The 22,592-nt window shown below is 41.4% G+C and overlaps 1 protein-coding gene across 2 annotated transcripts; it reads left to right on the top strand.

The window, feature by feature from the left end:
* Positions 1 to 313: 313 nt before the first annotated feature.
* Positions 314 to 21,978, top strand: LOC138975720 (L-gulonolactone oxidase-like). 2 transcript variants are annotated; one of them, XM_070348475.1, is made up of 13 exons: positions 314 to 469; positions 6,454 to 6,581; positions 7,350 to 7,394; positions 8,298 to 8,396; positions 8,797 to 8,945; positions 10,118 to 10,279; positions 12,525 to 12,677; positions 13,534 to 13,701; positions 14,605 to 14,825; positions 15,518 to 15,635; positions 17,619 to 17,777; positions 18,803 to 19,009; positions 19,616 to 21,978. In XM_070348475.1, exons 2-13 carry the CDS (start codon positions 6,470 to 6,472, stop codon positions 19,835 to 19,837), a joined length of 1,815 nt encoding a protein of 604 aa, XP_070204576.1. In that variant the 5' UTR covers positions 314 to 469; positions 6,454 to 6,469; the 3' UTR covers positions 19,838 to 21,978. The 2 variants fall into 2 exon arrangements, with proteins under 2 accessions (XP_070204576.1, XP_070204577.1); XM_070348476.1 differs by lacking the exon at positions 314 to 469 and adding an exon at positions 1,345 to 1,364.
* Positions 21,979 to 22,592: the final 614 nt, after the last annotated feature.

The raw sequence follows: 22,592 nt of genomic DNA, 5'->3' as shown, positions 1-22,592 counted from the left end.
CGATTTGCTGGCTTTCCGATACCGCATTCTTGTATCTCTGACTAGCTTCATCCGTGAAGATTAACAGAAACGGATTTTGGCGAACTACTTCAATGTCTTGTCTAAATCCGCTTTCTGCAATCTATTGTACGCATATTGTTAACCTTCGGAGCAACACATCCGGGAAAACTGCGGACAATTTCACAACCCAAAAAAGAAATCCCGGTTCCCTCCCTTATCTGTTGTTTGCGTAGGTGAAAGGTCATGGTTCCTCAAAAGGATATACGGTCATACATTATTTTTTTTTCGAATGAAATCGTCGTCGGGTAGTGAACTGCGCGCACCGTGGCTTCCCATTGGCGAGATCGTTTAAATCCGGGACCTGTTGGAATATAAGTATATGCATCTGCTATAATCTTGCCAGCATTGTGCTAATTCGGTTGGTGTGAGTGTGTGTGTCTGCGCCGGACAGAAGAAGAAGTCCCACGAGGTAAGGACGAAATTATTGCTTAGCAATTCAATGGTTTAAACAAAACTTTATTCAATTTTAGTATCGTGGCATACAATAAATATTTGACGTTGGGGATCCGAACTCAAGCATAAAGCTTATATCAACGAATCACAATTCAACGAAACAATTCAATCAGAAATAAAAACAGACAATTCACTTTAACAAACCGAACATATGCGTTGTTTGTTTTCTTCAATTTCATAGAAATTCTTTACGTTATTTTCTTCTCTTTTTTTCCACTTATCTATTTATTAATAACTTCATTTAAATCGTACATTTCTGCTTGTTTTCCTGCCTTCTGAAAATTCTTCCTTTTCTTCTCTTTGCCTGTCTACTTTTATCTTCCTTTCCTAGTTTAGTTTGGTCTTTTTCGTTGTTCTGTTTGTTTGTGCGCTTTTAAATGGTTTTTTTTTTAAATTTGTATTGGTTTCTTTCATTTTGTTTGATTGCTGTATTTTGTCTGGACGATTATGTGTGATAGTTGTTTTTTTTAAAGATACTAAGTTTGTCTCTGTCAACTATTAAAAGAAAAATCTCTCTTATCATTAATCTCGAGTCAGCGCTTGGTGGTCTTTTCCCTGTTGTCATTTTGTTGTGTGTTTTGTTTTATTTCTATTTTTTAATTTTTTTTACAAAGTCGCTTTCAGTGGCAAATTTTAAAGGTAGTTGCTCCTTCTTAAAACGTAGAAGAAAAAAAATCACTTTAGAAATTCAGTTTAGGAAAACCATACTTGTTTGTTTGTTTGTTTGTTTGCTTTTGTATACTTTACTTACTTATGCCTTTGACCCCGTCCGGGGCATAGGCCGCCAACAAGAGCTCGCCAGGCACTCCGATCTTGGGCCAATCTCTCCAGCTGTCTCCAGCTGTCTCCAGGTGCACACTTACACACACACACACACACACACACACAGTGACACATACACGCACACGCACACACACACACACACACACACAGAACCACAGACAGACACACACACACACCCGCACGTAAGCAAGCGTACACACACACACAAACACTCACACACATACTCACACACTCTCTCTCCCTCTCCATTTCTGTCTTTCTGATTCTCTCTCTCTCTCTCTCTCTCTCTCTCTCGCTCGCTCTCTCTCTCTCTCTTTCTCTCTCTCTCTCTTTCTACTTCTCTCTCACTACACACACACACACACGCACGCACGCCGCACACACACACACACACACACACACCGTGGCACACACACACACACAGACACACACACACAGACACACACACACACACACACACACACACACACACACACACACACATACACACACACACTCACACAGACCCTTTCTGACACTGAAGTTACTGCGGGTCGAAAGAAGATTGCTATTTTCTATGGTGCGCCAAATTGATATTACTATCGTTAACTGTTATATAGGGTTTTGAAACTATCGTTAACAGTTATACAGAGTTTTGAAACTATCGTTAACTGTTATGTAGAGTTTCGAAACTATCGTTATCTGTTATATAGAGTTTCAGAAACTCTACATAACAGCTAACGATAGTTTTATCAAAACGGCGCGTCGGTATCGTTCCCAAATGGGAAAACCCTGAAACTGCCATTGCAAAACTGTCTTTTTGCTACGAAATGTACATTTTAACTAGAAACACAATTTAAAAAACTACAACATTAGTTATTGACCGTTCTTCTGTTGTCGTCTTCTCAAATCATTGTTGAGTTTGTTTATTTAATATTAGCTTTAATTATCATTATCATTTGTACTTTCGGCCGTACCGTTTTCCACGTTTTAGACGGTAGGCCTTCTGAATATTCGCGGAAAAGACCATGACAGACGCACTACACAAAACAGTGGGGTTCTTTTCAAAACAAACACAAAACAACGTGTTTCCCGAGTGACATCCCCCACGACGCGTTTTGGAAAACACTGCATGCTTTCGCATCGTGTTTTGGGTACTGGACGGGTCAACCTGACACTCCGTTGCCCACTAGTGCATGCATGCCAGCCATGTGTACAAACTGACCCGCACACAGCGCGGTAGCTAGAACGGGTCAAGCTGACACTGACCAATATTTCTGTGAAAACAGGAAGCGTGCTAGCTGTAACGAAGATTTGATTACTTGATTAAACGAAGCAGCGAAATGATGGACTTATCAGACGACAGTTAGTTGAATATGATCTACTAAATGTTGTAGTAATTTAGTGCAAATTCGCTTGAACGAAACGTTCAGCAGCCATTTTGCCGGCATCGAAACATCCGACCACGCCTTCGCTATTTTTAGAAACTCTATATAACAGTTAACGATAGTAATATCACTTGCGCGCACCATGCCGCCGTTTTGCGAAACCCTCGTTATCTGTTATTCATAGTTTTAGCAATAGCGCGCTATTGATATAACTCTAAATAACAGTTAACGATAGTTTGGAAACTCTATTTAACAGTTAACTATAGTTTCTAAACTCTATATAACAGTTAACGATAGTTTCAAAACCCTTTATAACTGTTAACGATAGTAATATCAATTTGGCGCACCATAATTTTCACCTATTCTCTATCGCATAAACGTATATATTCATTTGTATTTGACCACAAGCTCCTGTGTATTTGACATAACATGGCATGCCCTTTCGAACAAGAGAGGGTGTGTGCTTGGTGTGTGTGTGGTGGGGGGGTGGTACAGGTGTTGGGAGGGGTTTAGGTAGATACAATAAAAGTGTATCTGTTCTAGTGTGAGGCTTTGAAAACTCCCCCTTAGGCTTGGCATTTTCCAAGGAAAGAGACTGAAAGAGGATGTTCTGCTATGTGTTTGTTTGTGGGTGGGGGAGAGTGTTGAAGTGGGGGGGGGGGGAGTCATACAGAGAAAAGCATTAAGGGTGAACTGGGAAGAGGGTGGAGAAGGTGGGTCACTGGTGCGATTCAGTTTCATTCAGTGTAGCTTTCAGCGCCCGCCCGACCCCTAACCCGAAAGCCAAATCCGGGTTCGGAAACCGGATATTGCTTGTCGCTGCTGACTGCGCATGTTCGCTGAGCTGTCACTCGCTCTCTGACAGGATGGGCATAACCTGTCCGGATCTCATGAATATTCATGATAATAAATTGTCCTTTCAGTGTTGGAGAGGATTTTCCCGGAGTCTGATTTGATGCTTTGTTTCGTTTTATTGATTGGGGTTTGGGTTTTTGTTTATTACGTTTCTCGATCGACAGAAGCGTCGAGAATGTCGCTTCAAAAAAGAAATAAGAAGCGCTGATGATGACTGAATTGCTATACAGAGCGAGAGAGTAAGAGCGGGGGGGGGGGGGGGGGGGGGGGGCAAAGAGACAGAGAAAGAGAGTCAAAGACATGGGGGAGGGGGAGGGGGGAGTGGGGGGAGACTGAGACTGATTAACTATGGGAAGGAGGGGTTGGGGGGGGGGGGGGGGTACACCAATTTGACAGAAATTTACAAAAAAAAAGAGAATACTGTCGGATAGAAAAAACGCATACAAACACAAACACACACATACACACACACACACGCACACACACGCACACACACAGCGACACACACACACACACACACACACACACACACACACACAACGGGCACACACACACACACACACAGATCCCTGCGCCTCAGAGTCCGAGTCTGGAGATACGCGCGCGATACTGTAAGACTTCATATAACACACACACACACACACACACACACACACACACACACACACACACACACACACACACACACGAGCACGAGCAAAAGAAAAAGAATGGAAATTGAGAAATTGAATTAAAATTACAAGGACGGGAGAGAGAAATGACAGCGAGAAGAAAGAAAAAACATAACCGTGGCAAACCAAAGCGGACGAGAACTAACATTACTGCGCAAAAGCTCAGTTCAAAACAAATATATCTCTCTCTTTCTCTCTCTCTTTATTTATTCCTACTTTCAAAACTTCAGTCAGTCATAACTTTAGACGCCCGAAAAATGTTCTACAACGCCCACATCAAACCTCACATTGATTATGCCTCTGTCATCTGGGATGGCTGTAGTGATGCATTATTCAAAACTATAAATTCTCGTCATCGAAGGTCAGCTAAACTCATTCTGCCTGACCCATCACTAACTACTGACGCAAAACTGACAGCCCTCAATATACCTCAACTTAAACAACTGCTTTTATTTAATAAATCAGTTTTCATGCACAAGCTCATACGTGACCAAGCACCCGAATATCTAACTCACTTGTTTCAGAGACATACATGTGTGTATGTCTCTGCTTGTTTCAATCAACTCCTTCTCGGTATTCCACCTTCAAGCATAATCTGGCCTGCCCGAAGCCACGCATTGCCATATATATTTAAAACTAGTCTTTCATACTCGGGAGCCTATGTCTGGAACTCCCTACCTACATGCTTAAAATCGATCAGTAACCTTAAAACATTCAAAACACATCTGCAAAAATACATTCAAACATTACTTTAATATGATGTGCCTGGTTGCTCAAACGTATGTATGCCTTCTATCCTTCTGAAATGTGCATGTGTGTGTCTTGCGTCAACTTGGTGTGTGTTCTGATAATGTATGGTTGTATTGCCCGTATTGTGATATCTGTATATCACATGTCTGTAAAGAATGATCTTATTCTTATATTACTATTATTGCGTGTGTCTGCGTTTCATTATAAAAAGTTTGTTCCTATGTATTCCCATTTCGATTATAACCATTTTGTTTGCTTAGATCAGGACTAGCTGTAAGAAAGGTCCTACGGACCTAATGCTATCTTTCCTGTAATAAAGTTCAAAGTTCAAAGTTCAAGTTCAAAGTTCTCTCTCTCTCTCTCTCTCTCTGTCTCTCTCTCTCTCTGTCTCTCTCTCTCCCTTTCTCTCCCTCTCTCAGTCTCTCTCTTTCTCTCTCTCTCTGAAAAGAAACCCAAACCTATCCTATTGCTTCGGTGAATTTTGATACCTCTATAAAACAGCAACCAACAGTTATATTCTATTTACAAAATAAAATCTAGGGACATGAAATGGGAAAGAAGGTAATTACCCAAGGTGGTATTACACTTCTTTTCACCGCCGATTTATGGGAACGTCTATGTTAGAGGTTTTCTGAATTGTATTTGAATCACAATAAACCAAGTCCTTCCCAATGACCCTATTTTCTGTAAGTTCTCATTACTAAAAGCAGGGATGGCAAAATCGTCCGCTCGATCGCCAGGCCGGGCGAGTAAAAAATCCGCCGGGCTAGTAGAAACCACCTCGTGGCAACTCGCCCGGCTGGCCAGTGATCATTCTGTACCAATGCAACACTTTTGGTTGAAATACCGAGTTTCAAAGCCATATAAACACTGCAGATGCAGCAACTGTAGCATGTACCGGGCCAGCGACATTTCTGGCGGGCTGGTAACTTTCTTGAAGAATTTTGGGATTTGGCCATCCTTGAAAAGGTGTTACTGTAGTGGTTTTCTTTCTTATGAAATCATAAATCACGTGTAAGAATGGGCGGGGAGTCAGCGGCCAGGTCAAGGCCGGGAGAGGGCCGAGAGGGTGAGAGAGAGAGAGAAAAAAAGAAAGACAGAGACAGAGGGAAAAAGAGACAAACAGACAGACAAACAGACAGAGAGACAGACAGACAGACAAACAGCCAGAAAGACCGACACACAGACACACAGACAGACTGACAGACAAACAGACAAACAGACGGACGGACGGCCAGAACAATAGATAGACATAGACATTGTTCGAAAGTATGCTGATAATAAACTTTCGCCTTTTCCTCTTTCTATGAAAGCTTATTGTAAGATTTATTTTATTTTATTTTATCGTGTTTCGTTTTCTTTTTATTATTATATTTTATCTTATTTTATCGTGTTTCGTTTTCTTTTTATTATTAAATTGGCGGTTACGAATTAGCACCTTAATACGTTTATTTTTTGCTTCACTTCAAATCAAGTATCCCAGGAAATTCTACAACGCTGTTCCCTTCTGTTAGTTTCAGACTTTCGAAAATGGCGATGCAGATGTACGTGACGATAGCAACGTGTTGCTTGCTGGGACTGATGACGTCATTTCCCTCCGTTCAAGGGAGAGCAGTCGGCAGTGCTGCTGATGAACTTGAAGGTGAGTGTTCCACGAGACCCCTGTCACACGTGTATTTCGACATAGGAAGCAGCTAGCTGCAGGGGCGGATCAGTTGCTTTGTAAGGGGGGGGGGGGGGGGGGGGGCACTTTGAATCGAAAGTGAATGTGATGGGCGCAAAGCGCCCGAATTTGCTAGGGGGGTCCGGGGGCATGCCCCCCCGGAAAAATGTTTTGCCCAAAGAAGCAAAATGGTGCCATCTGGTGCCATTTGAACTTAGAACTTAGTCATAGAATCAGCATAGAAAAATCTTTTTTTTCTTCTTCTTCTTTTTTTTCGGGGGGGGGGGGGGCACGTGCCCCCTGTGCCCCCCCCCCCCCCCCTCGTCCGCCCCTGAGCTGTATAATAAGAAACAACTTTTGTATAGCGCGAGTCCCCTACATGTCTCCAAGCGCTTTTCAAATACAGGCTCAAGCATAAAATCAACAAACATACCAAAATACACAACGCAAACTCAGCGGCTTACAGAACTCACATTAGGCTACATAGAACCGAAACAATGAATGTACATGCCTAAACAATCTATACAATCTACAAACTTACAAAATGTATTCAAAAGCAAAATGAGCTTATATAACACACATAACTTAGAATCAATACAATTAACGTACATGCTAAAACACGGATTCAATCAACAATCATATACAAAAACAATATACAAAGCATCACCATTCTTCTTTTTTTTTCTTAATGAATTGGTGGTCAGTGATTTCCATTTGCATTACTCTTAATTGTGCCTTTGATTTCAGGGCTTGAAGACACAGTTGTTCCTCTGGGCGAGGAGCCTTTGCCTTGTAAGTATATAGATATACGTAAGATAAGATAAGATAAGATAAGAAAACTGTAATGTCAATTTTCATTTTACACAAACATGGACATTTTTCTGTTGGCACCCCACCGCATTTCTAATAACACAATGTCCATGTGTGTGTATGTATGCGAAGTCAATGATTAGTCAGTCCTATTTTCTGTCCATAAACCCTGTAAATGCTCTATGTCATGTTCATGTGTATATTAAACAAAATAAAATAAAATAACACAATGTCAATACGTACAATGTATTTTTTGGTATTGCTGTTATGTTAGTGTGTGCACGGTTTTTTTTCTTTTGTTTTTTTCTTCTTTTTTTTTTTTGCCTCAGTTGCATGCAGTCCGCTTCAAGCTGAAAAATAAATGAAAAGAATGAAATCGTACGTTTTTTTTGTTTTGTTTTTTTTTCTTTTTACTTCTTTCTTTCTTTCTCTCTACAGCTGAGCGTCCTTCTTCATTGGCGTTTTATAAATTTATCAATTGTGTGTGGTTTTCTACAATGGACAAAATCTTGCAAGGTTAAACATGCATTTAAGCGTGTGCTTCTGCCTGTACATGCCTGTACATACGTAGAGCTCTCATTTACAAGATAATGAAAATGTTTTTACCAGAAACATGGACAATTATAAACGGTTTTTTACTCTCTTTTTTTATCTCGTTTTTTATTGTCCATGTTTCTGGTGAGTACGTTTTCATTGTGATCTTGTTCTTGTTCTTCTCACCTACAGTCTCTTGTTCCTGGTCTCATTTACAACATTTAAAGAGAAGTTGACTAAATTCACGTAATGTTTGCTAAGCTCGGTGATAAATGTTTACAGTTGATTTAGCTACAGAACAAAGAGTGTCTTTGACTTTCTGATACTTTCAATGATTTTCTCCCCTTTCAGCTCTTCATCGCATGAGGCGTTCACCGTCAGCGTTGACCGAGATCATGACGCGTCTGTCTCGGAACACTCGCCAGGTTCCTGAACACGTCAGAAGTCAAGGTCAGTGTCTTTTTGGCCTTAAATTTGACTTTGACCAAACTAAGTGGATTATCCCTAAATTTAAGACACGCCATCCTACCCCCTGTATAAACTCATATGTTGGAGGGAAAAAATTGCGATAACTTTCGTACCCCAACTAATGCATTCATTCCCGTTTCATTTCATTAAAACTTTCTATGCCTTTCGAGGCACTCAACTTGGCTATTTGGCACACTTTTTTTTCGGATCAAAGATTCCTTTTATAAAGATCACGGATAGCAGCCGCCGCCCCCCCCCCCCCCCCCCCCCCCCCCGTCACCCCACTCCCACCCCACCCCACCCCCACACACACCCGGCCATTTAGGCAGTAAGGCTCTGATTCCGGGGATGTAAAATCGTGTGACTTCCTATGATGTTGCAGAGGTGTACAAGCGCATGCGCACACTGCTGCTGTTGCTGCGTATGCTGCTGGGGTCAGCGGCCAAAGTAGATATTTTGCAGTTCGTCAACTGGGACAGAACCATTGAGATCGACCAGCTCTTCTACACAGCACCCACCACCATCTGGGAGGTGAGATACTGAGCATGATGTGTTTCCATATCTGTACATGCCCGTAGAAGGCCACAGAGCTAGATTTAGTATTCCCAGCGACACCAGTTCCCCGTTTCTTACAGGCGAGAATAGGCGAGAATTGGCGAGTGGGGCGAGGAAGTACCGTTTCTTGGGCACATCTCGCCGTGAGTGACGCTAGGATTTTCGCCTCGAACACTAGGTAGCTTTGGGCTTGCTCGCTTGGCGAGAAAACATGGCGACCACGCAGCTGCCAATCCGATTGGCTGACCATGGTTGTTTACCGACCAGTGCAGACGACCTTTTCGGTATCAACCAATGGTGTTTAATTCTTGCGTAGCTAGCCACCAAACTGTTTCATAGAGAGGGCCCCAAAGGGGGGGTATCATCACGATCACAGGAAGGAAAATTTTAGCTTTCACGGCGATCACAGTTACCTTGATTTTTGTCAATGATCACCACAGTCAAGGATGAAAACAAATGACGATCACGATCACGAGACTTGATTTTTTTGTCATCACGGATCACGGGCAAAGTCCCATCACGATCACAGAAATGGAAATTTCGGCAATCACGGTCACAGAAAGGTCAAAAACGCCAATCACGATCACGATTTTAAACCCTTTGGGGCCCTCCATAGACACTCTCGCCTCCTAGCTCCGCGAGCGGCTAGCCGAAAGAAATCTCGCCTGAAAGAAACACGCGTCTGGATGTAGTCCAGACACGAACAATCACAGCTACATCTGTCGCGCCCGGATACCTGTTGATGTTGGCCTTTTTAGCAATAATAATGACTTGTGCTAACAATCCTGTGTGTGAAAAGTTTGCAATGGCATGTAAAATAGTCTTAATACTCTGGGTTTTGAATCGTTGTAGAAGAAAGAGAGAAGCCTTCTTCCTCGTTGGCAACACAATAGTTTCATCCAAAACTTGTCAATTCCACACGACGAGCCAGACATGAGCGCGTTAAATACATTTGATCGAGTATGCAAAAAGTATCGGACATTCATATTTCCTGCAGTATACGGAGTTTTAACCAGCACAATCGTATTCTCTACAGGTGCAGCGCATCTTACGAGTAGACTCCATGCTCGGTATATTCGAAAAGTATCGGACAATAATTATTTCCTGCAGTATACAGAGTTTTAACGGCACAATTGTATTCTCTACAGGTGCAGCACATCTTACGGGTGGCCTCCATGCTGGGTATGCGGGTTCGTGCCACAGGGGTGGGTCACTCACGTTCCCCTCTCTACGTAGACGAGGGCAATATTATGATGGACGTCAGAAACCTTCAGCGTCACGACGGACCTCGTATGGAGCTTCACCAGCCTGTGAGTAAAGTTGTGTGGTGCTTGTTGGATAGCTCTCTCTCTCTCTCTCTCTCTCTCTCTCTCTCTCTCTCTCTCTCTCTCTCTCTCTCTCTCTCTCTCTCTCTCTCAGTCTCTCTCTCTCTCTCTCTCTCTCTCTCTCTCTCTCTCTCTCTCTCTCTCTCTCTCTCTCTCAAGGCCAGGTTGGAAGAATAGGCTTTGCCTAAAACCTTTATCCTTTTGTAATAAAGTTCTGAGTCTCTCTCTCTCTCTCTCTCTCTCTCTCTCTCTCTCTCTCTCTCTCTCTCTCTCTCTCTCCTTCGCCTTCACTCACTCCCTCCCTCCACTTCTCTGTCTTTGTCTGTCTGTTCTGTCTCCCTCTCTCCCCCCCTCTCTCTCTCTCTCTCTCTCACTATCTTAAATTAATTCACACTCAAATTCCCGCTATACACAGATTGCATCCGGGATGTTCAGTTTCAGTATGCATCCAGGTAAAGAAAAAAGGAAGCTTTAATTTCATGCAAAACACTGTATCCTTTGACTACCGGAAGAATATAGATAAAAAAAATGTTGAAAAAATCGAAACATGCAAGTTATAACAATGAGACCAAATTTGAGAAAATGGTGTCCAAGGGAGGCAATCGTCTCGCTACATTGAATAGGGCAATACACTGCGGTTGTTTCCCTTGTAAGAGTATTGATTTTTATATTTAGTCAAGTTTTGACTAAATATTTTAACATCGAGGGGGAATCGAAACGAGGGTCGTGGTGTATGTGTGTGTGTATGTGTGTGTGTGTGTGTGTGTGTGTGTGTGTGTGTGTGTGTGTGTGTGTGTGTGTGTGTGTGTAGAGCGATTCAGACTAAACTACTGGACCGATCTTTATGAAATTTGACATGAGAGTTCCTGGGTATGAAATCCCCGAAGGTTTTTTTCATTTTTTTGATAAATGTCTTTGATGACGTCATATCCGGCTTTTCGTGAAAGTTGAGGCGGCACTGTCACGCCCTCATTTTTTAACCAAATTGGTTGAAATTTTGGTCAAGTAATCTTCGACGAAGCCCGGACTTCGGTATTGCATTTCAGCTTGGTGGCTTAAAAATTAATTAATGACTTTGGTCATTAAAAATCTGAAAATTGTAAAAAAAAAAAAAAAAATTTATAAAACGATCCAAATTTACGTTTATCTTATTCTCCATCATTTGCTGATTCCAAAAACATATAAATATGTTATATTCGGATTAAAAACAAGCTCTGAAAATTAAATATATAAAAATTATTATCAAAATTAAATTTTCCAAATCAATTTAAACACACTTTCATCTTATTCCTTGTCGGTTCCTGATTCCAAAAACATATAGATATGATATGTTTGGATTAAAAACACGCTCAGAAAGTTAAAACAAAGAGAGGTACAGAAAAGCGTGCTATCCTTCTTAGCGCAACTACTACCCCGCTCTTCTTGTCAATTTCACTGCCTTTGCCATGAGCGGTGGACTGACGATGCTACGAGTATACGGTCTTGCTGAAAAATGGCATTGCGTTCAGTTTCATTCTGTGAGTTCGACAGCTACTTGACTAAATATTGTATTTTCGCCTTACGCGACTTGTTTCATCATTGCAAACAAACGTATCTCATACGTAGTGTGACAGTCAAGGGGTTAAAATGATCGTGTATGGGGAAAAACCGTTGAATTTGAAACATACCATCCCATTATTGTTGCTTGCCCTAATTTGAGACATACCATCCCATTAGTGTTGCTTGCCCTAATTTCAGACATACCATCCCATTATTGTTGCTTGCCCTAATTTGAGACATATCATCCCATTAGTGTTGCTTGCCCTAATTTCAGACATACCATCCCATTAGTGTTGCTTGCCCTAATTTCAGACATATCATCCCATTATTGTTGTTTGCCCTAATTTCAGACATACCATCCCATTAGTGTTGTTTGCCCTAATTTCAGACATATCATCCCATTAGCGTTGCTAGCCCTAATTTCAGACATATCCCATTAGTGTTGCTAGCCCTAATTTCAGACATATTATCCCATCAGTGTTGCTTGCCCTAATTTGAGACATACCATCCCATTATTGTTGCTTGCCCTAATTTGAGACATACCATCCCATTATTGTTGCTTGCCCTAGTTTCAGACATATCATCCCATTAGTTTTGCTTGCCCTAATTTGAGACATACCATCCCATTAGTGTTGCTTGCCCTAATTTGAGACATACCATATCTCATTACTGTTCCTTGTGTTAATTTCAGACACCGGAGCGCGACTTCACAACCGTAACAGCCATGACAGGCGTGATCGAGCGTGAACTCAACATCTTCTTGACGAAAAATAGCGTCACTATGCTGGCACAGCCCGTCAATGACGTCGAGACCTTCGGTGGCATGGTGGCCGCCGCTACCCACGTAAGTCAACCGTGACGTCAGCGATGCCGGTTTGCATGTATGACCTCATCGAGGTTTTCTTTTGATTTTTGTTTGTGCTCCTGACATGCAGGGTGATTTTCAAAAGTTATATGTTCGTTTTGTTTGTTTGTTTGTTTGTTTGTTTTTCTGGACGTAAACGCGTCGGAACAGGCTTACATTTTGAAGAAAGTTTGTGGTTTGATTTAGAGAGGGTCCTGTATGCTTTGCTTGTTAGTTGTGTCAGCCTGTTGACAACACTCTTCGTCCTATTATACCAGGGAGTTCTAAAAGTTAGGGCACGTAATGTAAGCGTTCGCTGTAGTTTGTATCCTCATTGTCTTCCCCTCAAATATTGTATCATGTTGTTACTCTTCAACTGCCGGAAGAATGTATTTAAGATAATCTTCTTTTTTTAAATCATAATATACAATAGTATGAAACTATTAGACCCAATCTGAGAAAAAGGCATCCAAGGGAGTCTATTATATAATTAGTTGCTGCTAATTCAAAGGGGCAATTTACAGCGCTTGTTTCCCTTGTCACAAGTATGGATTTTGTTCTTATACCAAAGTTCGTGCCTCATACGTATTCATAATCAAGGGGTGAAAAACATTTTGTTTAAACCAACTTTTAATGATAATAAGAAGAAGGAGAAGAAGGAGAAGAATGAACACTTCTTAATCGCCCCTTCTCATCGGAGTTGACGGCGATGTACAATATCAAATTGCACACACACACACACACACACACACACACACACACACACATACACACACACACACACACACACACACACACACACACACACACACACACACACACACACACACATAACATAATCGTTATTGGCTTTCAGGGGTCCACGTGGTCAGCCAAGACCTACAGTGGCTACGTTGTTGAGATGCGTCTGATGGACTCTGCGGGACGACTGAGGCGGTTCACCAACGAGAGTCACCCTGAGATCATGAAGGCCGCCAAGTGCAACCTGGGCATGTTCGGCATCATGTATGACATCACTATCAAGGTATGTGTCGTCATGCGTATGGAGTCATTGTAAACGGTTGCTGATCATAAGCCCAAGGCTGTCCGTAATTGAGTCCGAGATTCAGACTATAGTTTTATGATTTCAAGAGGAAACACACCGTCGAGGCTTTCTTTAGCTGAGCCCAAAGTTGAATTTGTGAAGACTTTGCGAAAATTTTATCGAAAATTCAGTACTCAAATTAAGCTTCGTGCAGCGAGCGTTGTTAAGTAGATTTTGTGAAGTTGACTTCGCCAATCCCAACAAACATCCCAGTCAAGGCATCTTCTGCTGATGAACTGCTGGACCTGTGGCGCATAATTCGAAAGTGTGTTTCTTCATTTAAGAAATTACTCTTGAGGTGGTCTACTTACGTCATCAGTTTGACGTCACCCTTAAAGTTGACCCAAGTCAAATAGGTCAAAACATGTAGATATTTCGCTATCAAGGCAATTTAAAAGTTCTTCGGCTTCAACGCCGATTCAATTGTTCGTGTTACGCTTGCAACGGCAATTTCAATTCAGTAACGTCCACTTTTCTGCTTTCAACACCACGGTATGCAAAATACACAGGCTATTTACGAAGCACTCAGCACTCAACATTCCATGAATTCGCTGCACTTCATGTATTCGCTCAATATCGTCACGATCATCATATGAATTGCATAACTCACAGTAAGGCAGTTTTGCAGCAGGGAGTCCATTCTATTGCTCTCAACCATTATTACATGTGAAAAAAGAAAGCAGAAGTCACATGAAAAACCAGCATCATTCATCTGTCTTAAAGTAGAGTGGCCTTACTTCCTTGACTTGAGCCTCTCTCAAATTCTCGTTTTTCACAAAACGTTTGAAAAAATTTAGATCTGCAATTGTATTATGATCGTGACGATATTCACCCTGCACACAGGTGTTCCCAACGTTCAAGGCGAAAGTGAAGAACGAGTTCGTGACCGTCGGCGATCTGATCTACAACACGACCCGCCTAAAGGAGACCGTGGAGTCCAACTTCCTGACGGAGATCTCCTGGTTCCCTGTCAACTCCCTGACTGACCAGGAGACTCAGGCCTACGAGAGAGACGACGTCATCCCTGCCACTTGGGATGTTAAGCAAGACCTGCTGTGGTTGAGGTATGGATGGTTAGGGTGTACAGTGTTTAAGGCGTGGCCATATTAAGCAAGACCTGCTGTGGTTGAGGTATGGATGGTTAGGGTGTACAGTGTTTAAGGCGTGGCCATATTAAGCAAGACCTGCTGTGGTTGAGGTATGGGTGGTTAGGCTTTACACTGTTTTAAGACGTGGCTATTTTGGAGAAGTTTTTGGCGAATTTTTACCCCAAGAGTTCAAAATGCCAAACTGAACTGTGTAACCTATGGGGCGATTTGAGACTGGTTTGTTTTGCCACCAGTATACATGTAAGCTTTGGGATTCCTTTCAATGCTGGATCTATCTGGAGTTTCCTAGGTTCTGGAAGACCACCCTTTAAGGTTACCCGCCAAATGTACAGTTGGGTTTTTTCTCTCAATGAGGGACCCAGCATACCTCTTTCAAATGCTAAATTTCAACAGCATCCTGGCCACTCCCTGTACCCCTGCCCTATTTTGGAAGCCCTTACCCCTCCCACACACTTAGGTTCAGTCCTGTTGGGTCTGTTCAGCTGTAGGATTGTATTGTTCTGCTAGTCACGCCAGAATCCTCTGACTTCGTTTTGCTCCATTCTATATATATGAAGAAGAAAAAAATACATAACACCAATTGCTTGCCATCGTGAACATTGAAAATAAAACGCCTCACGTGTGTAATTCTTTTCTCTATTCACCAGAACGATCAACGAGGCAACAGAGGACGAGGTTGCTGGCCTTGAAATGGCGCCCCCTGGTTATCTGCCCACCAATGGGTCTCTGTCCGGTGGTAAAGCCACGGGGTTGACCAGAGGAAGGGTCAGTAGACACTGCAGTATAATGTGATACAGAATCAAAGTTAACAAAACAAAAGAATTCTTTACTCACCAATACAAGAACAGCACAATACAATATCAAATTTTCGCTTATGAAAGCTTCTTCAGGGCAAGCAAAAAGCAAAACGTACAGTAATTGTGTTGCCTAGATACAGAATCAAAAATACAACAATGGTTAGTTATTGGAACGTTCGATTTTTGACAAAACAAAACATTCACAAGTACATCGACCCAATTGTCTTTATATTGGACAGACAAACAAACAATTAATATGAGATGAATGAAACTTATCTGATAATGTTTTTCCACCGATCTCTGGCAAATATAATATAATTCAGTTTGTTTGTTTGTTTGCTTAACGCCCAGCCGACCACGAAGGGCCATGTCAGGGCGGTGCTGCTTTGACATATAACGTGCGCCACACACAAGACAGAAGTCGCAGCACAGGCTTCATGTCTCACCCAGTCACATTATTCTGACACCGGACCAACCCGGCAGTATATAATTCAGTAAAGTACAGTACAATACCATACCATACCATACCATACAATGCAATACAATAAAATACAGTGCCATAGAATGCACATGACCTAATAACTTCACAAGAGGAGTCGTGTTTGTGCAAAATGTCAATAATTATATCAAAATCGACATTTGGCACATTTAAAATCACACATGGAAAAACCTGAAGTGACATATCCATTTGGGTTGGCATTATAGTGTCATTGTATCTGAATTAGTGATGTCCATTTGACCAGGCAGTAGCGATCATCAACAATTTATATGTAGCATTGAAACTTGAGATTGGCATGTCTGTTTGAAAAGAAGTTGAGGAGTTTTATAGAGTACATGTACCAGCAATGTTTTGTGTTGTACAGGTACTGTTTTGAGAATGTATTTTAATTTATTTTGTCGACTCTTTTTAAACATGTGTTTGTTTAGGTGTTGATCATCTGAGTGGATGTCTTTTTGACTGCGACATCTGGATAAATTTCCAATCTTTGTACATTTTAATCGTCCGCCAAGTCTTACGTTATACTGTTTTAAGGTCACACTCATAAACATTGCTTGTTGTGCTCCTTTGATTTAATTTTGTATATATATGTAAATCAAAGCTGTTAAAGAAACAACTGGAAATTAGCAGATACTATCTTCCAAGATTTGAAAAATCAAAAGAGCAAAAGAGATTAACAGAGAAAAGTGTCCCTTCACAGACAGCCTTAGTGGGAAAATCAGACCTTCCACGGGGGGGACCGAGATTTCAGAGAAACTATCCTCCGAAGGGGAGCGTATCAACAGAGAAATGTAGTCCTGAGAAGGACCATTGTTTTCCTTCCAAGACCAGACACGTGTTTCGACACTTATGTGTCTCATTAGTTGTCGGGTGGTAAACATGGCAAGAGTTGTCAACCCATGGTATCCAACCAAGAAGCAAACCACTCTATGTATGCAGTACAGTGTTGTCAGTTTAAATTCTTGATTAAAAAATTCTTTAAACCAATTCCAACCTTCCCCCCTCCCGCGGGTTAGGGGGAAGAATTTACCCGATGCTCCCCAGCATGTCGTATTAAGAGGCGACTAACGGATTCTGTTTCTCCTTTTACCCTTGTTAAGTGTTTCTTGTATAGAATATAGTCCATTTTTGTAAAGATTTTAGTCAAGCTGTATGTAAGAAATGTTATGTCCTTTGTACTGGAAACTTGCATTCTCCCAGTAAGGTAATATATTGTACTACTTTTCAAGCCCCTGGAGCAAATTTTTGATTAGTGCTTTTGTGAACAAGAAACAATTGACAAGTGGCTCTATCCCCTCTCCCCCCTTTCCCCGTCGCGATATAACATTCGTGGTTGAAAACGACGTTAAACACCAAATAAAGAAAGAAAGAATTTCAACCTTTGGTAATCCTATTCTGTATTCTGTCCTCAGTACCAGGTTGATAAGTTGTCTGTCTGGTTGTTGTTTTCAGGGAGCAATCAAAGTAGCCCAGGAGCTGCCCACAGTGTCCTACCACTACCTGGTTAACGCATTTCCCGTCATCCTCCCGCCAAGATGGGGCACGGAGACTTCCGCTGCCTTCATGCTCAACATCGACGATCAGTTCAAAAGGCCTGCTGAGGCACTGCAGGTTAGTTTAGATTGAAGAGTGAGGATGAAAGTCGCTTGTTCATTTCAATGCTTGTTATTCTCTCAGGTGCCAGGAGAATGGTTCCGTATAACGGTTCCGGATAACTCTTACTTACTCTATTACACATGCCATATATGCATTTAGAGCGCTTACTTCCCTTTGTTTATCAGATCTGATTTGAGATTTTTTTTCTCTCCAAATTCAAGGGACCAAAGGAAAAAGAAATAGACTGCTAACATTCCTAAAGTAAAATCATGCCAAAAAGATAGTTTATGGAATGTGTAATCGTAAACAGATCAAAACATTCACTTTCGATCTGAAAAATGGACGAAATACACACAACACAGGTAATAATGTCACGTGTTCCTACAGGCCTTCAGTTGACTTCGCGGAGTCTTTTTGTCGAAAATTCAGTGTCAAAGGTTTATGCAGCGAGCGTTGGGAAGAAGACTTCGCGAAGTCGACTGCGCCCAATAAATGACAGGCTTGATTTATATGATTAAGTCGTTTTCTCATGGTCGAGAAAGCAGGAGATCAGATCAAAGCCAACGGTAGCACCCCTTTCAAAGCTCTGCCGCCTGGGCGAAACTGCCGGGTGCCACCAAACTTAGGGGGGGAGCCAGCCGCGGGGTTTGTTTGGTTGAAATCGCAACAAATCTCGATTTCAACCAATCCAACCCCGCGGCTGTGTACCATCCACTTTTGCTTCGTGCACTTCAGCCCATATTCCTCCACAATGACCACATGTACCTATGCTTTGCAGTTTATGATCGAGACAGCGGATGAATTTTAGGTTTTTTTTCACCACAGATCAACGCCCTGCTGCCCACGTTTTTCCACAACGACGACTTTTAGTTATTTATCACCACAATGTATCCGTGCTTTGCAGTTCATGATCGAGACAGCAGAACAGCAGGTCAAGGCCAACGGTAGCAGCCCTCTCAACAGTTACTCCTTGCTGCCCATGTTCTTACACAACGACGGCTTTAAGTGTTTTATCACCACAATGTATCCGTGCTTTGCAGTTCATGATCGAGACAGCAGAACAGCAGATCAAGGCCAACAATAGCAGCCCTCTCAACGCTCTGCTGCCCAGGTTCTTCCACAACGACGACTGCCTCCTCTGTCCAGGCAACAACGACATCACCATGACTAATGATTCCCACCGGACACTGGTCATCGACTTTCTGGCTCCTCCTGCTCAGGCTGGCTTCTACCCTGCTGCCCGTTCGGTGAGTGCAGTTTTTGGTGTTAGTTCGGTTCGTTTTCAAGTGTGATGTATGTGTCTATCTGTTTGTGTGGGGTGGGGTGGAGGTGTGTGTGTGTGTGACTGACAAGCATATTTGTAGAATGATAGACGAGCCGTCTCTCTCTCTCTCTCTCTCTCTCTCTCTCTCTCTCTCTCTCTCTCTCTCTCTCTCTCTCCGTCTACTCTATTAGGCCTAAAAAAATAGGTGTGGTTACGGTAACCCGACCTACCCTATTTTTTAGGGGCCGACCCTATAACTTTTTATTACATTTGTCCAAAAAAAAGTGCAGAAAACGCAATGAAAGCGAAATCGCCCGAGTCGCACACTTATTTCCCTGTCAAGTAGGTTTAATTTGTACACATTAGAAAAAACAGTTAAACAAAAAAAAAAGTGATTGCCTATACCTTCCTACCCTATTTTTTTGGCTATGTTACCGTAACCACACCTATTATTTTTTTTGCCTTACTAAAGGCTACTTGACAAAGCTGATTAACAAAGCGGCCCCCTGATATCAGTCTCTGCGTGTCCTCTCTCTTACTCGACATTCCTCGCTGACAAACTAAACCATATCCTCCTTCTTTTTTTCAGTTCGTGGAGCACTTCAGAAGCCAGAAGGTGCGCCCTCACTGGGCCAAACGCCATGACAACATCCCTGGCATCATTGACATCATCCACCAAGTTTACGGCGACCTCATTCCGGAGTTCTCGCGCATGCGCAAACTGGCGCACGTGGACCCATGTGACATGTTCATGAATGCTTACCTTCTGCAGATCTTTGGCAGAAACACTGACTGGTCTTGCCCTCGGTAAACGGTTTCAAAACATGGAGAATAAAACGGTTTTGGGATTCCGATTAACTGGAATTTCGAACGAATTCTTGCCAGTCTCAAGCAAATAGTAAACCGATTCAGGCAAAACAACCATAATTGATACAAGAAAAAGAAGTCTTAAACAAATGAGGCAGAGCGCTGTTTGGAGATCTGATCAACGAAGGGAAGTAAGCGCTGTTTGGAGATCTGATCAACAAAGGGAAGTAAGCGCTGTTTGGAGATCTGATCAACAAAGGGAAGTAAGCGCTGTAAAATGCATATGGCATGTGTAATAATAATATCATAATTGATTCTTTTTGACATTCCCGAGATTCAGACTGTAGTTTTATGATTTGAACAGAAAAGGCATTCCAAGAGATTGCTTTTACAAAGAGGCTTTGAAATGTTGTCTTATCTTTATATCACTTGAAACTGTAAGTCTTAACCATAATAAATATCTGAACAATATATCTTTCTCCTATTGTCTGATAATTTTAACCAAGAGCCTCAACTTTATTTATTTATAAAACTTAATTTGAAATAGACATTAAAAGGACTACAGTTTTAAAACAATATGCTTTTATGTGCAGCAGATTTGAAATGCCCAAATGAAATAAAATGATGCTTTATAGTTAAAGGTGTGGTACATTAAAAACAATATGCTTTTATGTGCAGCAGATTTGAAATGCCCAAATGAAATAAAATGATGCTTCAGTTAAAGATGTGGTACATTAAAACTTAAGTCTAATTCTGTCATTAACCAAAGAATTTAAACGAATGGAGCTTTGCTTTGACAATGTGTGCTAAAACATGTTAAAATGTATGAATTGAGTGTGAGAATCGTAGAAATCCCTTTGTCTTTCAGAAGCAATGTATACTTTAAGAAGCGTGTATTTTTGTTTTGTTAACTGTTTAGTGTTCTTTTGTTTATCCGTGTTTTATATGAGTGAACACAATACGCCGTAGGCAAGCGAGTGAGAGAGTTTTTATCGTGGATTTTGCTTTAGAGTTGCTTTTGTGTGTGTGTGTGTGTTATGTTTTGTATTGGAAAGGCATCTTTATACACCCCATGACCTTGCCACTCCCTTCTATACCCCCTCCCCCAACCCCCACCCCGTTTGACAAAGTTAATGGCAATTCATTCGTTCTTTCAATCGTTCTCTCGTTGACACTGTTGTTTGTTATGGGCTGTGTGTAGCTCAGAAAATATATAATCTATTCGGAAAAAAAGTCACGATGTGTCGTTTGTGGTACAGTTTCTGTCAGCACTAAAAAGAATGTCAGCGTAAATATATAAATAATGGCATATTTAACCGAATGATCACGACTTTTCAATCGAGGTGTAAATGGGTCTACATATCTGATTGCTTGGGGGGCAATACTTCGTGTTCTTATGCCTATGCAGCTGTGCACACCTTATGTTCTGGTTCTTTTTAAGAGATGCCTTTTTGCTTCCTTGCTGTAACTTGGTTTGTGTTCATCCTTTTGTTTTTAGATCTCGTGAATAGTATTTTGATATTTTAAGTCCAAACTCGGTTTCTTATGTTGCGCTGCAAGAGTATGTTGTATTTTTTTGGGTTAAATTGAATAGATGACGGGTGAAACTTGTAGAATATCCTGGCCGCTAGCAAAGTTAAAAGCAGTAGTTACTACTTTAATTTTTCTGATTCACTTTTTTTGCTGGGACACATATTCCCTCGCTTTCCTTTCAAAACCCCACATCGGTTTTATAATTTAAGCCTTTTGTTGCTATGTGAATTGTCAAAAAAACAAAATTCATTTAAATCACACAAGAGGTTGGTTTATGAAAGTATAGTAAGACAAAACGAAGCGTGTTTCGTGTAAGAACTGTCGTGTTTGTTTCCAATCTAAGATTTTCCTACCCTGTTTTTGTGCGTGTAATATTTTTACTTTTACTTTTCTTAGCTGGTTGATTACAGTGAGTATGAGGATAGTAAGGATAAATATCCCAAACTACTGTTAGTGCTTTAGAATAGTTATTAGGTTTTATTTTATTTTATTTTGTATCCCTGCCCGGAGTTTAAAAAAATGTTGAATGTTTTTAGTTTCTGTATTGTTACATTCTTGACGTTGAGATTTTCTGTTTGTATACTAGTATTAAATGTTCCCACAAAACGAGAATGTCTGTGTTTTCCTTTTCTTTTTCAGCTTCTCAATTGTGTTCTTTTTTCTGCAAGTGTAGACTGATTTATATTTCATTCACAACACTCACTCATTCACTCACTCACTCATTCACGCACACACACACACACACAAACACACACACTCGCTATCTCTCTCTCTCTCTTTCCCAGGGATGTTGCTACAAATCCATACCTATAGGACAAATGTCCTGAGTTCTTCAGCATCAATAGGACATTTGACCGCTTTCAGAAAGTCTAATAGGACATTATGAATTTGCGCCAAACAGCTTATAACACATTCCATGGAATTGTTCCAAAGTCATGTGCCCACACACACACACACACACACACACACACACACACACACACACACACGCGCGCGCGCGCGCGCTGTTGTAGAACACACACATAATATAGTAAATACATCAACACAGTGTGTGTATAATGTTGTATTTGTTTAGTTTCAAAGAAACCACAACAAAGAAACCAACATGAACAACTTCAGAGCTCTTACTTTGATTACAAACTGCATGATTTGGATAAAAGTTGAAAAACAAAATGATCGGTTTGATCTAATGCTGATCTTTTGCAGGCTTTAGGTTTTTTTCAGCG

Source organism: Littorina saxatilis, linkage group LG9 (genome assembly GCF_037325665.1).
Source record: "Littorina saxatilis isolate snail1 linkage group LG9, US_GU_Lsax_2.0, whole genome shotgun sequence".
NCBI lineage: Eukaryota > Metazoa > Mollusca > Gastropoda > Littorinimorpha > Littorinidae > Littorina > Littorina saxatilis.
Note: the sequence above shows the minus strand (reverse complement) of the source record. Positions and strands in the feature narration are given on the sequence as shown.